Below are 14,013 nucleotides of genomic sequence, written 5' to 3'. Positions count from 1 at the left end.
AATATTCCAGCATATAATGTACCCAATCATGTGTCTGATGTTGAACATTAGCCTCCTGATGACTTACTGTTTTCCAGTTTTTGTGTATTACAAGTGATGCCGTAGACATGTTTTTATGGTAGCAGAATTTTTAGAATTTTTAAAAAATAAAGGACTGAAGCAGTCGGAGGATGGGCTGTGCTAGAAGGGGGAGTGTGCAAACTTTAGCTGTGCTCAGTTTGCAAAGGCAGCGGAGCCACTGAGGAATTTTCACCAGGGCAGGCGGGAGTCACAGGAGAGGGATCAGCGTTCACAAGGGGAGCGGACCAGAGGGAAGCCAGGGGGCTCCCCAAGGAGAGGGACCAGTGAGCTGTGGTGAAGGCGGCAGAAAGGTCGGGGAGATGGCGGCTGCGGGTCTTTATAGATTTGGCATTCGGAACTGGTGATCGTAAAGAGCAGCAGTTTGAGAAAGAGTCGTGGGCCTGAGCCGGACGGCAGTAGGGGAGGAGTCAGTGGGAAGGGAGGACTTGAGATCTCATGTGGGGGGCTTGGCCCAGAGGAAGGGGAGGCCAGGCAGGGGAGCTGTGAGTGTTAAGTGCTCTTCAGTGTGGGGGGCACTTAGGAATGTTTCAGTGCCGTGGAGAAGGAGCTGTGAAGCATAGAGAGAGGAACCCACTGGCGGCCTAACCCATAGGTCCGAGGCTGCAATTCTGAGCAGAGATTCCGGGCGGGCAGCAGGGAGGGTTTGGGTCAGGGTGAGTCCGTACCGGGTCGGAAAGTTGAGGTTCACTTTGCTTATCTGTGTTTTCCCCTGTAACGTAGGCACTGACGAAGGTTATAGTATTTGGGAAACCCCAGGATGCTCGGTCAACTCCATCTCCTTCTCTTCCTCAGTCTTCTCTAAATTTGCTATGATAAGCGTATGTCTTACTGCTTTTGTTAATGTTGTCTCTTATATTGCGACCCGAATAGGCTTTTCAAAGTGAAGTCGTAAACTAGGCCGGCTCTGCAGACCGAAGTGCAGCAGGAGGGGGGTGGCCCCCAGCGCTGCGGCCCAGGTTGGGACTAGCCTCCGCGGGTGGGGAGGGGCCTCCCTTCTGCCCCCTCCGTACCTGGTCCCTCAGCCACACCCCCCGCCCACCTTCAGTCCCGAGTCAGTCTTGGCATCTAAACTGCCATCCTGAAACCTGTGCGGCCCAACAGAGAAAAGCACGTGCCCGAGTGGACTGGGATTGCTACGTGTTCCTGGGCTGCAGCCTCCTCTGTGCCCCAGAATCCCCCCAGCAAGCAGGACGAGCTTCAGCTGACTGCAGTGAAGTGTGGGAAATCATCCCGTCTTTTCAGGAATATCAGGATGGCATTGGCCTCTCTCAAGGCATCTCACATCTTTCCTGTTTTTTACGATTCCTCGAGGATCGCCAGCAGCCGCCCAGTGACAGGATCTGCACGTTTTCTCAGCCCCCTTGCTCGTCCCTCACCAGTGGGGGCTGGTCCGAGGGAGATGCAGGTGGCAGGCAGAGCAGGGGGCTCCCGAGAGGCACGTGGGTCCCTGTGCTCCTTAGATCCACAAGCGGGAGAAAGCAGAGCTGCCCTTGCATGTGGTCAGACTGTCAGCGTTTCTGAATTGGATGTTTAAAACATTGTGTAGTTGCACATTTTAATTATAGGTAAGATGCCTTTTGCTCTGTGTGCACCCACAGAGGAAGGAAGGAAGACAGGGCACGCTCTGATCGCGTGGGGCGACTCTTTATTTAACAGGACATTTGGGAGAAGATAAGGCAACAAGGCAATAGTTTTATAATGTCGCTAGCATTTTCCCAAAGGAAAGCCGGGAAACAAGCTTGTGTCGTTCCCACCAGGACTGCTAAGCGATGTCTCCTCTAACTCCATGGACAAGACGCTGACAGGGGCGACGTCCATAAAGTTTTGAGGTGGCAAACAGCTTGCTTTGTCCTTTATCACAGTTGGTTTGCAAACTGGACTCCTGGTTCAAGAGTAGCATCCCTCTACCACTTATAAGACTAAATGCCTACGGTCAGATGCGGTCAAGGACTTGGGTTTGAGAAGAACGATTTGCTACTGCCAATCAGTGTCATATAAAACCTGTCTCTTGTAATGACACAGGTATGCTTTCTCACCTGTATTCTTCAGATGCCTGCACAAGATCGCTTCATGATGCTTCTTTTCCCCAGTGTGTTGGAAATGGTAATCCCGGCTGCCGTTTGGTAGATGCAACAGGTGCATTTTTAAACTTGAAGTTGCTTTAAAGATTCCCGGCAAGGGCTTTATGGCCTTTGCCATTGGCTTAATGTTTGCTCAGTTGTTAAATACCTCCCTGCAGTTTTTCCTAATTTAATATTGCTATAAACAGGAAAGTGTGGAAAAGTAAAAAGTATATACTATTTACAGATTTAAAGCTTTCTTTGAGCTTATCAAGGGTTAAGCGACTCACGTGCATTTAGTATGATAATATGCAAATCCTTTACTTTGATATGTGAAAGTTCTATCTCCAATAGACAGTATCATTATTTTCAGCTATAATCAATCATTTAAGTAAATGTTCCCATAATTTTGAGGTCCAATACAGAGTGTTTCTCTGTGGAAGCTTAGTCCTTGGCCGATTTTCTGTCACGAGACGTCTTCGAGCAGATTAGTTCTAACTTCAAAGTACTGAAAAACAGAGCCACTGTGAGGAAGAGAGAAAAAGAAGTGAGCTCAGTGACCGTTTTTAAAATGAAAGGCTATTTGAGTCCCTGTAGATTGTTTTGAAAAACTGTTGTACCGGAAAAGCTGATCAAGGGCTAAGATGGCAGTGCACCTAGATTTTTTTCTAGATAATTTCTAGTGTCGAGTCTTTCACACAAGGTCAGTGGTCTCTGTGTTACTTGAATCAGGTGGTTGTGAACTGTATTACGGGGTTGACGGCATACATGAAAAGTGAAATTCAGACAACATATAAATCGGCATTTTCCCATCTCTGCCGCTGAGCATCACGTCAGAAGTTAGTTAGGAATGTCGCTTTCCCCAAAATGTGTGGTTTTCTGCCTTAATTCTGTCTTAGAGTGACACGGGAACTTTAATCGGATTGATTGACCAGGTCTGGGATATGGGCTGGACGGCAGGACGTTTGCAAAGCCGCCCACACAGCGAAACCTGGAGCCAAGGTTAAAAATCACTGCAGACGGAAGCGGAGGTTTTCTGGACTCTGGTCACTCTTAGCAAAGGCTGCTAGAGGTGAGGAGCTCTGGGAACTGTGAGAAGTGAGGGCTGGGGGGGGAGCCAGCGGGCAAGCCGGGTGGACCCCAGGGGCCGGGGTGGACCCCGATATCCAGCAAGGTGATTAAAAGCCTTGAGCTTCCGGGACTTAACACACGGCGTGTTTCATGTCACAACTGTCTGGACTACTTCAGATCGCAGTCTCGGGCGGGCTATTTCCCAAGCTACACGTATTAATAGTGTTAAGCAAGTTAGTGTCATTTGTAACCAGATAAGCTACATTTCCAGCTGGGTAAAGGTACTTTCTAACGCGTAACAGCAGAGTGGGGCAGTTACTGATATTTAGCTTCTGGCTTCCTCCAGAGTTCAAATTTCAAGGAAAAGAGTTGCCAGAACCTCGGACCTGCCCTCCCGTCCACTCTGCTCCTCTGTCACATGCAGGTAGGAGTGACACCTTTGCCATCCCACCCGGCACGGCCCCCTCGCCAGCCCCCTGCGGCCTTCCCCTAGTAGAGAGGAAACGGAGACTGGGCCTAGGGGCTCCTCGGCGTGTATCCCAACTGGCTCCTTTCTTTCAGGGAGAGGACTTCCTGTCATCGGGATGACGGGAAAACACTTTGAGCTTTGCTCTTTGTGCAGTGGGGACACTGACTTAACTCAGAGTGAGGATCATTTCAGAGTTGGGCCTTGCTGGGGCTCTAGACACGTGAGCACAGTAACCAGAAACGGCAGACTTCCTTACTCCTGTTAATTTTAAAGGGGGAGGAAGTAGAGAAAAGTAATTTGTTCAGAAAGTATTTTCAGTAGATCGGCTCTAAGAATGACAGATGTCACCCTCTTCTTAGTTTAACGTTGCATAGACTCGAGTCAAAGGTGGCGGGAACGGGGGGCCAGGGGTGCTGTTCTGGATTTGAGAATCATTAGGGAGCTGGGAAACAAGTGCAGGTTCCAATGCATCGTGGGATCTCAGGACCGTCTACAGGCCTGTCCCCGACGGACCGAAAGATGTTAAAAGCGAAACTGTAAAAAGCAGGTCACCCAAGTAGCCGTCTTCCCGCCCCCCGCCCCCTCGGGAGGAGGCGGCGGTGTGAGCTGCCGACTTACGGAGATGAGGTTGAGCTCTATGGTTCCCGTGTTGTCCGGGTCCAGCTGCTTGAATATCCCTGTGGGGGGAGCGGAGAGGGTGCCGTGAGCGAGGGAGCTGGAGCAGACGCCACGCTGTCCTCTTCCCTGATTTGGCAGCTGCCATCGCTGAAAGCCACAGCTCGCTCTTCCCTCCCTCCTCGAAATGAGTGACACTAAAGAGGGATCTGCATTCTCAGCTCCCGGAGGGACCTGTCCCCGGGCCAGGTGGTGCCACCCGAGGTGGACGGCAGGCTGCTGTGATGCCGAGAGAACCGAATCGGGCCTTTCCCCAAACACCCACTTACTGAACAGCGTTTCCAGCCGAACCAGACAGCGAACGAAATTGTCGAAGTCGATGATGAGCTGCTCGTCTGCAAACCGAGCGACGATGACCTGGTGGAGCTGGCAGGGCAGCTTGAAACCTGAAGCCAAGGGAACAGGGTGACCGCTGGGTGTCGGACTGCACCGTCTGGCTGCTCAGAGGCCACGGAGCTAACGTGGCGATTTAAATTACGGTTATAATTGCTTTTGTGCTCAGGAGACGGGTTTTATTCTGTGAAGCCGGCACCTTCTGCTGTTGCTTCTGTTCCCAAACCGCTCACCTCCGCCCTGCCTGTTCCTTGCTGACTAACACATGCGACTGTTGCTGTCTGTTCCCGTTTCCGTGGTCCTGTCCACCACGCCTCCTCTGTTTAGCTCTGAATCATCCTGGAGACCAGCGTCTTTCTGGATCTGCGTGGCAGACGCTGTTCCTGGTCAACTAGATTAATCCTCCCGCTTCCCAGCCCTGGACCGAGGGAGCCGCATGGCCGTGCGAGACCGAGACGGACTTTATCTCAACTGCAGTATCTGGGGGTCTCGGCGGCCGCGGGATGTCCCAGCCAATAGAGTGAACAACCTCACGTCGTCACGTGTGTTCCCAAAGCACACCTGGCCGACCACAGGCTGTGTCCTATATTGACAGCTAATTCTGCTAGGGTTGAGCTGAGACGTTCCACTTCGGCCTAACCAAGCCCGCACGGGGAAGGAGGAGCGTGGGGGCGTCTGTCGAGACTGGCTTTGCCAGCTCGCCCTGCCCGGCTGCTCCGCAGGAAACGTGGGTTCGAGACGGCACAGACGGCAGAGCATCCTGGACCGCGTTGCATTTTACCGATCGTCTTTTACAGGGGAACGGAAAGGATGTGTTTGTGCTAACCCAGCACCTGCTCTACAGCTCACCAGATTTTGCATTGTCTGATACAGACAAAGTGCTCACCTGTTCTACAGGTAGATAAAACACAGGAAAGAGAACAGAGTTATAAAGGTTACCTGCTTCTTCCAACGCTCTCCGCATTTCGTAGGAATTCATGGTGCCAGACCTGTCTACGTCGATTTCCCGGTAAATTTTCTGGAAAGCGCGAAATAGTTGTAAGAACCATGAGCCAGGGCAAAACAGGCAGCAAGTTACCTCCGTGGCAGGTGCCGAGTTGGGGTGAGGTTTTCGCAGCTCTGTGCCTCTCGTTGGGCCTGGGAAGAATCTCCCACGCGTCTGCCTTAAATAGCTGGTAAGATTTTGCCTTTATCTGTGAGCTGGTTTGCAGATACGCCCCTCAAGCGAATTCGCCAACTCCCACAGGCTCATGTTCTCATCTCAGTTCTGCATCTGAGCTGTCAAAAACCCAACTCCAAGGGGCCACACGACCTTTCCAGGAAACCCTTGATGGTGGCCTTTCGGGGATCCCCGTGGTCACATGAGGGGAACAGACCGCTTCAGTGGCAGGTCCTGTTCCTGCTTTTGTGTCTGCGTTTGCCCAGCCTCGTCTGAGCTCCGCCCTGGGCAAGTTCCACTCCCTTGGAAACATTCCCCACCTCCTGGAGGAGCGGCTGTGTCTTCCCGTGTGTGCACGGAATGTTCCCGACAGACCCGCTCGCTGCCCCGGCCCCTCCCTGGGCCCCCCGGGGTCTCACTTGGTACTTTTGAATCTTCGTCCAGAGAATGTAGAACTCCCTCAGCCCCAGCTTGCCGCTGCCGTCCGACTGCGCCAGTCAAGGAAAGCCCCGGAGTCTGGGTGTCACCTGCCTGTCCTCTCTGGGGACCATCTGATGATCCGGCACAAGCAGGATCTGCAGGACCCTTTGCTGCTTTTCCCACAGGCCAAACCCCATGGGTGGGAGGCAGGGTGGGCTCGAGCCTCCTGGCTCCCTGCCGACTCTGGTCGCTATTGCAATCTGGGGGTGCTGAGGGCACCCCAGATCCTGCTAAGAATGAGCTATCAGGTGGTGTGCAGAGGGCTTCAGACAGCCTCTAGCAGCCAAGCCCTCACTGTTTTTGGAGTGTTCCCAGTGTTCTCAGAGACATCGTGGCTGGCGGGTGCATGCCGAGCGTCTGCTACCTGAAACTTCACACAAGCTCGGACTGTCCCTTACTGTCACTTCTCATCAAGCATCAGAAACAAGGAGGGACACGGAGGACTGGTTTGCCTTGGGGACAGGTGGGTGGCACAGGAAGGAGCTAGAGCCAAGGGGAGGGAGAAAGCTCACGGAGGTGGGCCCTTGTCTACAAATTGAGGAGAAAATCTTGACCAGGCAGAACAGATTCCCGTCAGAAATACTGTGGTTTAGGGACTATTTTCCTAGGGGAAACAATGGAGACACCGTCACTCAGGAAACAGGTTGGAGCTGCTCTGGGCAGACGGTGGCCGGTGTGCTGTCAGGAATTTCCTGCACCGGCCCGGGAGGCCCCGGACCCGGCTGGCAGACCCGCATCTGCCTGTCGGGGTGGGTGGGAGACTCGGCGCTTTGCTTTCCCGTCCTCGACGACTCTGTTTCCCTAGTAAGGGAGGTGGCTGCTACTGGCCGTTCCCGGGGGAGAGAGGTCGACGTGTCTGCCTCTTTCCAAGCGAGATCCGAACCCGCCCCCCCAGCCACTGTCCCTCGGGGCACGGGAAAGGATACGTCCAGCATGTCAACCATGATTTTGCAGGTCTCGATGCTGAAGCCGTCGGATTTGATATCTTGGCCTGAAAGACAGAATGAGTGAGACAGGAGAATCCTGCAGGGCAATGCTGTCTGGTAGAACTTTCTACAACGATGGAGATGTTCTTTATCTGCATCCTCCAAGTACAGCAGCCACCGAAATCATTCTGCATAGCCACACGTGGCCAGTGGCTGCCACCAGGCCAGTGCAGTGGACGTCATACGTGTCCCTGACTTGTCTGTGTGTGTGTCACGGGCAGACAGGGGCTTAAAGGTGCTTTTTAAATCAATAAAATGATGATAAACGGCTGGGCCGTTAAGCGCTCACGGGGTGTGAAGTCACCCGTGGTTGGCAGGCGGGGAAGAGAACGGACAGCAGGTGCCCGGAGAGGAAGAAGTTTACTTGAACTGTACGTTTCTGGAGTGTCCCTGTCCCCAGCTGATTGCGAAACCTGAGGACCTGTGAGCTGCTGTGTCCTATGCTAGGTGAGACCCATCTAGCTGGCCGTGGCAGGTGGCTTGAGACCCTTGTCACCAGTGTGAATCTGGCTCCCCCCAGAATTCATGAGGAGACAGGCCTTTTTGTTACGTCCTTGTAAAAGGCTAGAACCCAACTTGCCTCAGAGCTGCCACTCTGGGCACCGACCCCCTTTTGGGTGCAGGCGTGAGGCTGTGGGCCCGAGGCTGGAGCCACCAGGCGGCGGGGGCAGGGTTCTGAGCTCAGACGCTTGTGCGAAGCAAATTCTCTGCCCCAGCAAGGAGCTGGGGACTCAGGCCTGGCCTGATTCTTCCCACTGCCCACCCCCGCCTCCATCTGTGCAGAAACAATGAGGCCTCAGTCCCCGGCTCCTGGAGAGCCCTGTGACCTCACTTGTGCCTGGCGGCCTCAGGGGTAAACACAATCTTCTCGTCCTCCCTGGGAAATCAGGGAGGCCAGCCCGGGGGAAGCCCTGCGCCAGGCATGGATGTCACTTAAGACATTCAACCACGCTTTGTTTTTTTTGTTTTATGAGGGAGGCTCTCTGTTGCCCGAGCTGGAGCACGATCACAGCTCACTACAGCCTCCACCTCCTGGCCTCAAGGGATCCTCCCACCTCGGCCTCCCAGAGCGCTAGGATTACAGGCGTGAGCCACCACGCCCGGCCTCAACCCCGCGTGCGAAGTAATTAGTGATACGCCTATTTTGCAGATAAGGAAACAAGTCAGGTTACATAACGTGGTTTGGATCATGAAGCTAGTGATTAGTGGAACCCTGGATTTGACCTCTGGCCCCTGGCAACCTTTGCTCTTTTTCATCACATCACACAGAACCTCCTTCCTCCCCGTCTTGGGAGGCGGGTCCGGGGACAGGGATTACATAGGTGTAGGGAGCGATGGTTTAGCACAGCAGCCAGCAGTGGGGGGAGGATTTCCATGTTCCCTCCCACAGGGGAAAGGGCAGGATGGGCGGTGAGCAAGGAGGGGACACTCACGCTTTGCTAGAACTCTCCTCAGGATGGTCTGCAGTTCGAAGGCAGAGATCTCTGCGTCCTGTGGACACAACCAGACGCTGTTACTGGCTCCCGGGGGAGCTGCCCAGCGACTGGGCAGATCGGGGGGCCTGGAGCAGGTCTGCGAACATGCATTTCTAACAACGCAGGTGCTGGTGCTGCTGTCCCCAGGCCACACCTCAGTGGCACCGACAGAGCCCGGGTCAGACACAGGGTCTGAATGTGCAGCGCGCTCTGGGTAGAGACCACCCTCCATTTGCTGTGCAGAACATAAGTAAGTAACACTCTACCCCCGTTTGTGGTTTCTCTGCATTCAGCTCTCTGACACTACTCCCCCTATCCGACGTGTCTTCATCCTTTAAAACTCAGGCTTCTTGTAAAACTGCCTGGAACCGGCTGTCTCCAGGGACCAGCCCAGCCCCCCACGGAGCAGGTCCCCTGCGCCAGGCTCCTCAGAGCGGCTCAGGGACCTCTGTCCACCTCCGCGTTTATGTGACAGAGGGACAGGCACCCGTGTTTAGAACCAGGACTGACCGTAGTCATTGTTGGCTTTTGTGGTGTGTGTGTGCGTGTTATTCAGTCAGCGGGAAAGGGGACTCCAATGCCCCCTTCCCCTGGGACTCTGGGGAGGTGGGAGGGGGCAGAGATGCCGGCTCAGCACTTGGACAAGCCTCTGGCCAAGTCAGGGGACCCGGAGGGGCTCCGTGGTGGACATGTTCCTCCTCGTAGTGAAGCAGGATGACTTCTTTGTGGAGTTGTTGGGAAGAAAGAGGCTAAATAACTTCGTCAGAAGCCTTAATGGCCAAGGGATTTTAAGATCAGGGAAGGCTAATACTGTCTTGGAAGTTGCCCGCGTCATCGAGATTTGAAAGCTTCCGTCTCCCGAAATGTTTGTGCGGAAGTCAAGGGCAAGGGGCCGAGTTTCAGCCTCAGCGGGTGTGGAACGGGGAACACGGAACAGCCGCCAGGGGAGCCCGGGAATCTCAGAGCCGGGGCTGAGCACGGGCACAGAAGCCCCCGCAGCGTGCGGAGGTCTCGGGGGGACAATCTGAGTCACGCTCGCGATTCCTCGTCACTCTTGTTCGGTTTGTTTCCTCCCCCTTTAACTGAAGTCCCCTGGAGAACACACCCAGCCTTCTCCCGGCACGACACAGCTTTGGGGACACCCACCTCCCCTGCCAACTGGCTGAACAGCTTCCTGAACCCGTCGTCGATGTCGTCCTCGCTGACGTCGACCTGGAAGGGAGGTGCAGAGACGAGGGCGCGTCAGGGCGGAGAATGACGGCAGCGTCCCCCTCCCGTCCCCGCAGCCCCTCCTCCCCTGCCACGGTCCCTGTCCTCCTGCCCTCTTGGGCCTGAATTCCCAGGTTATCGGGACTGAGATAAAGGACAGTGTGAAGAATGAATAAGGGAGTTGTTTTTCAAGGTGAAACACAGGAGAGGGAATATAAATTACGTGGGCAGGAGTTAGTCTAATTCTCACATGGGCATCCTCTCTAGCGTCCAACCCAAATGGCTTTTTTGGTTTTTTTGGGTTTTGTTAAATTTTATTTTTATTTTATTGTTTTCAGCCAGACGTCCAACTGAACCCAAATGGCCTTTTGTGATGTATTCTAGTGGGGACTCAGAAGCCCAAAGCCCAGCTGGAATGTTCTGGATGGATTCTGACGGCGGCTGAGCACGGAGGCCCGTCTGCTTAGTTTCAGGCCCACAGAGTCCCGGGGGCGTCCTGAACCCTCGGACTGTCCTGCTCCTCTGCCCGGGGCTGCCCGGGACAGGGCGGGTGGGGTTCGGGGAGGGACAGGTACCTCCTCCAGGTCGGCCTCGATTTCGTCATCAACGGCTCTGGAAATAGAAGGGAATCCGTGTTAGCGGAGGGCGGCGAGGCCCGGGGGGCAGCGCTGCGGACGTCTCGGCTCAGACGGAAGCGCAGGGCGGAATCCAGCAGGGCGTGGGGGGCGGATTTCTCTGCACCCCCAGTTTCTGCGATAGCGGATCCCCTCAGCACAGAAACACAGGCAGGCGTGGTCTCAGGGAGGTGTTGGGACCAAAACCACTGGGCAGTTTGAGGGTTTTTAGTTTCTGGTCTTTATCGACTCGCACTGTCTTCCCATGCCGCATGGTGAGGGACTCTAGACAGCTCGCTCTGTTCCCGGCTTTCAGGAACGGCTTTAAGTTCCACGGGAAACCCTCTTTGCCATGGCAAGACTTCCATGCTGAGAGTCAGGCAGTGTAGACCACTGTGCGCTTGTCCCGTGTCGGGCTGCAGAGGCGGGCAGTGCGGAGCCTGCGTGCGAGGTCTGTGGTTAGTCTGTCCTGTGCACAGCCCCCGCGGACAGGGCCGGCCCTTCTGCTCCACGGCGAGGGCGTAAGCCTGGGGGTCTTCCCTGGGCCCCCGCGACCTGAAACAGGCTGCCAGGAGTCCTCTCTGCAGGGCCGAGCCTGGCAGAAGAAAGGAGGAGGGGACCTCTGGGTGCTGACAGAGGGAACTGGAGCAGAAGGGTTAACACCCTGTGACAGGGAGGTCAGAGCCTTGGCGGGTGGGTGTCCTGTCGGGTGGGTGGCTCACGCTGAGGGAGCTGAGGGGACTGAGGCTTCCCTGGGACACGGAGGGAGACTGGATTTGACAAAAGACAGGGTCATTCCAATGCCACTCGGTCGGGATCCTGTTTCCTTGTCGGTGAGGACTGAGCTGAACACACCAGCCTCCCCCAAGGTCCTGAGAGCTCAGAGGAAAGGACCGTCCCCGTGGCGAGCTTAGCAAAGGGAGAGGCTGTCGGTGGCAGGGGCTGCAGCCAGCCCTAGTGGCACTTGCTGGCTCCCAGCTGCCTGGCACTGTCTCCTCTCCCGCCCCAGGGTGGTTATTTCTCTGTCCTGTGTTGTCTGGAGCTGGGGCAGGTCCAGGCCTCAGCCTCCCGTGGCCGCTTCCCCGTCAGGAGCCGGCAGGCAGGTGCCTGGCCCAGCCCGGTCCTCCCCACTCAGCCTTTGAGGCCACAGGGGTCATCGCAGGCCCCAGCACATCCCTGGCTCCTGCTCTTCCCGGCCCATCCCCGCCCCGTAGTCCGGGAGCCTCCCCGTGGCCTTTCGGCGAATTTCCTTTGCTTCAATTGCCCAGTGTCGATTCTGTCTTTGCCAATCAAGTGCCCAACGGATACACGTGGTTGAGGCAGCAGCCAAAGTGGCAGATGCCACTGTGAATTGAGGCCACCTGGACAGCAGCGGGAAGCCGTGGTGTCTGCCAAAAAGGGTCCCCAACAGCTGGGACCCAAGAGGACGCCGGGAGGGACCTGGAGACCTGGTGACACGACAGGGACTTACGCCGGCACTGCCCCCCTGTCTCCGAAGGAGGGGACTGGCTCACAGGTGGGGGACACAGGTCACCAGAGTGACAACTGGATAATTCAGAGACACAACCGCGAAAGGAGATTCTGCAGTTCACTCTACAACCAGCCCGTTCCCACCAAACATGCCCCGAGCGGCTTTTTCTTTGTTTACCTGAAGGTAACCCTGAAAATTCTTCAAAACGCCCAACCCCCACACTGACCCTCAAGGCACGTGGGTGTCATGGAGAAAGAAGGTGACATTTGGAGGAGTCAGGAGCCCTCCAGGGGCCAAGGCGCAGAGCCGGGGACGGGGACAGCTGGGGACAGAGAAGGCACCGAAGGACCTACTGGTAGTCGGCTTTCTTTTCAGAGAAGACGCGGACGCAGAAGTCGCCGTCCTTGTTGGGCTCGAAGGTGGAGGGCACGAGGATGTACTCCCCCGGCGGCAGCTTGAAGCGGTTGAGCACCTCGCGGAGGTTGATGAAGGTGTCCGAGCGCTCGCGGGCGCGCGTGGTCAGGAAGAACTTCTTGCTCAGGTGGATGTTGGTCTGCCCGGACAACTGTCGCCGAGAGAGAAAGAAAAGCGCAAGTACAGGGAGGGGAAGGCCCCGAACAGACGAGATCAGAGGATTACAGCGGCAACCTCTGGGTCATTTTAGACAAAAAACAAACTTTCGGCTGGGCGCCAGGCACGGTGGCTCACGCCCGTCATCCTAGCACTCTGGGAGGCCGAGGCGGGAGGATCGCTCGAGGTCAGGAGTCCGAGACCAGCCTGAGCAAGAGCAAGACCCACGTCTCTACTAAAAATAGAAAGAAATTATCTGGACAACTAAAAATATATATAGAAAAAATTAGCCGGGCATGGTGGCGCATGCCTGTAGTCCCAGCTACTCGGGAGGCTGAGGCAGGAGGATCGCTTGAGCCCAGGAGTTTGAGGTTGCTGTGAGCTAGGCTGACGCCACGGCACTCACTCTAGCCCGGGCAACAGAGTGAGACTCTGTCCGCCCCCCCCACCAAAAAAAAGCAAACTTTCCACCACAAATGCCCACTGGGGACTCAGAGCATGAGCAGCAGGCAGCGCCACATCCCCTCGGCCCCCTGCAGAGATGCCCCAGCCCCCCGCGGAGTCCCCAGTAAAAGCAGAGACGGGACCAGGGTGGAGAAGAGGACCCGGCTCCTAAGCCAAGTGTGGCCGTCAGACCAAGGCTGGGGCCAGGACACGCAATGCAGAGACGCCGCTGTGAGATGGGACTCTACAATTCATTCCACGGCCCCTTCCCCCCAAATATCCTGCAGCGGGATCCAAAAACGCCCACACGCGCCGATGGCGCTGCCTTGCTACGACAGCAACGGCCTTGCTACGACAGCAACGCAGCTGGGTGGGTCGAGGGCCCTGGGGGTCCAGTCTAACGACTGGGACCTGTAAAGTCCCAGCCACTGTGCACCCAGCTGATGCAGCTAATTCTGACTGTGGGCCCAAGCGCGCTCGCATAAGCTAACTCATCTGGCGAGGTGGGCGGTTGACCGGTTTTACTGAAACTGAAGCACAGAGAGGACGTGTGACTTCTCCGTGGTCACACAGCCTGGGAGTTGGGTCCCGGTTGCTTTGTGCTCCCACGTTGTCTAACAGTACAGTCTGCAGGGTCCATCGTGTCCCTGACTCAGGCTGTTCCCAGAGCCACACAGGACTCTGTGAAGAGCCTCGTGCAGTGCTGGGACCGTGGGGACGTCCGCCCGGAACCAAGCCCCGTGCGGGCTCTGCCAGGTCTCAGGGAGACACAAGCCCCACAGGGACTTCCCGGGGTTCCCTGCCCTGAGCTTAGACCTGCGAGATCTAGAACCCGAGCACCCCCGAGGGGCCCAGAGGGGGCAAGGACTCGTTCTTCACACTCCTGCCCCAGCTTCACGACACGACGTGAGTACCA

General features: G+C 55.9%; 1 protein-coding gene across 1 annotated transcript in view; it reads right to left on the bottom strand.

Moving 5' to 3' along the window:
* Nucleotides 1-1,709: 1,709 nt before the first annotated feature.
* The window catches only part of CAPN2 (calpain 2), a 33,854-nt gene continuing 21,550 nt past the window's right edge, over nucleotides 1,710-14,013 (bottom strand). The window contains exons 12-21 of the mRNA XM_045537097.1: nucleotides 12,437-12,648; nucleotides 10,574-10,610; nucleotides 9,936-10,001; nucleotides 8,748-8,805; nucleotides 7,255-7,319; nucleotides 6,268-6,336; nucleotides 5,629-5,707; nucleotides 4,626-4,742; nucleotides 4,300-4,358; nucleotides 1,710-2,665 (exon numbers count right to left, since the gene is read on the bottom strand). Of these exons, the coding sequence (XP_045393053.1) occupies nucleotides 2,642-2,665; nucleotides 4,300-4,358; nucleotides 4,626-4,742; nucleotides 5,629-5,707; nucleotides 6,268-6,336; nucleotides 7,255-7,319; nucleotides 8,748-8,805; nucleotides 9,936-10,001; nucleotides 10,574-10,610; nucleotides 12,437-12,648 (786 nt within the window). The 3' untranslated portion in view covers nucleotides 1,710-2,641. The remainder of the gene's footprint in view (nucleotides 2,666-4,299; nucleotides 4,359-4,625; nucleotides 4,743-5,628; nucleotides 5,708-6,267; nucleotides 6,337-7,254; nucleotides 7,320-8,747; nucleotides 8,806-9,935; nucleotides 10,002-10,573; nucleotides 10,611-12,436; nucleotides 12,649-14,013) is intronic.

This window comes from Lemur catta, chromosome 25 (genome assembly GCF_020740605.2).
Source record: "Lemur catta isolate mLemCat1 chromosome 25, mLemCat1.pri, whole genome shotgun sequence".
Classification (NCBI taxonomy): Eukaryota; Metazoa; Chordata; class Mammalia; order Primates; family Lemuridae; genus Lemur; species Lemur catta.
The sequence above is the reverse complement of the archived record's forward strand: the minus strand, read 5'-3'. Positions and strand labels throughout refer to the sequence as shown.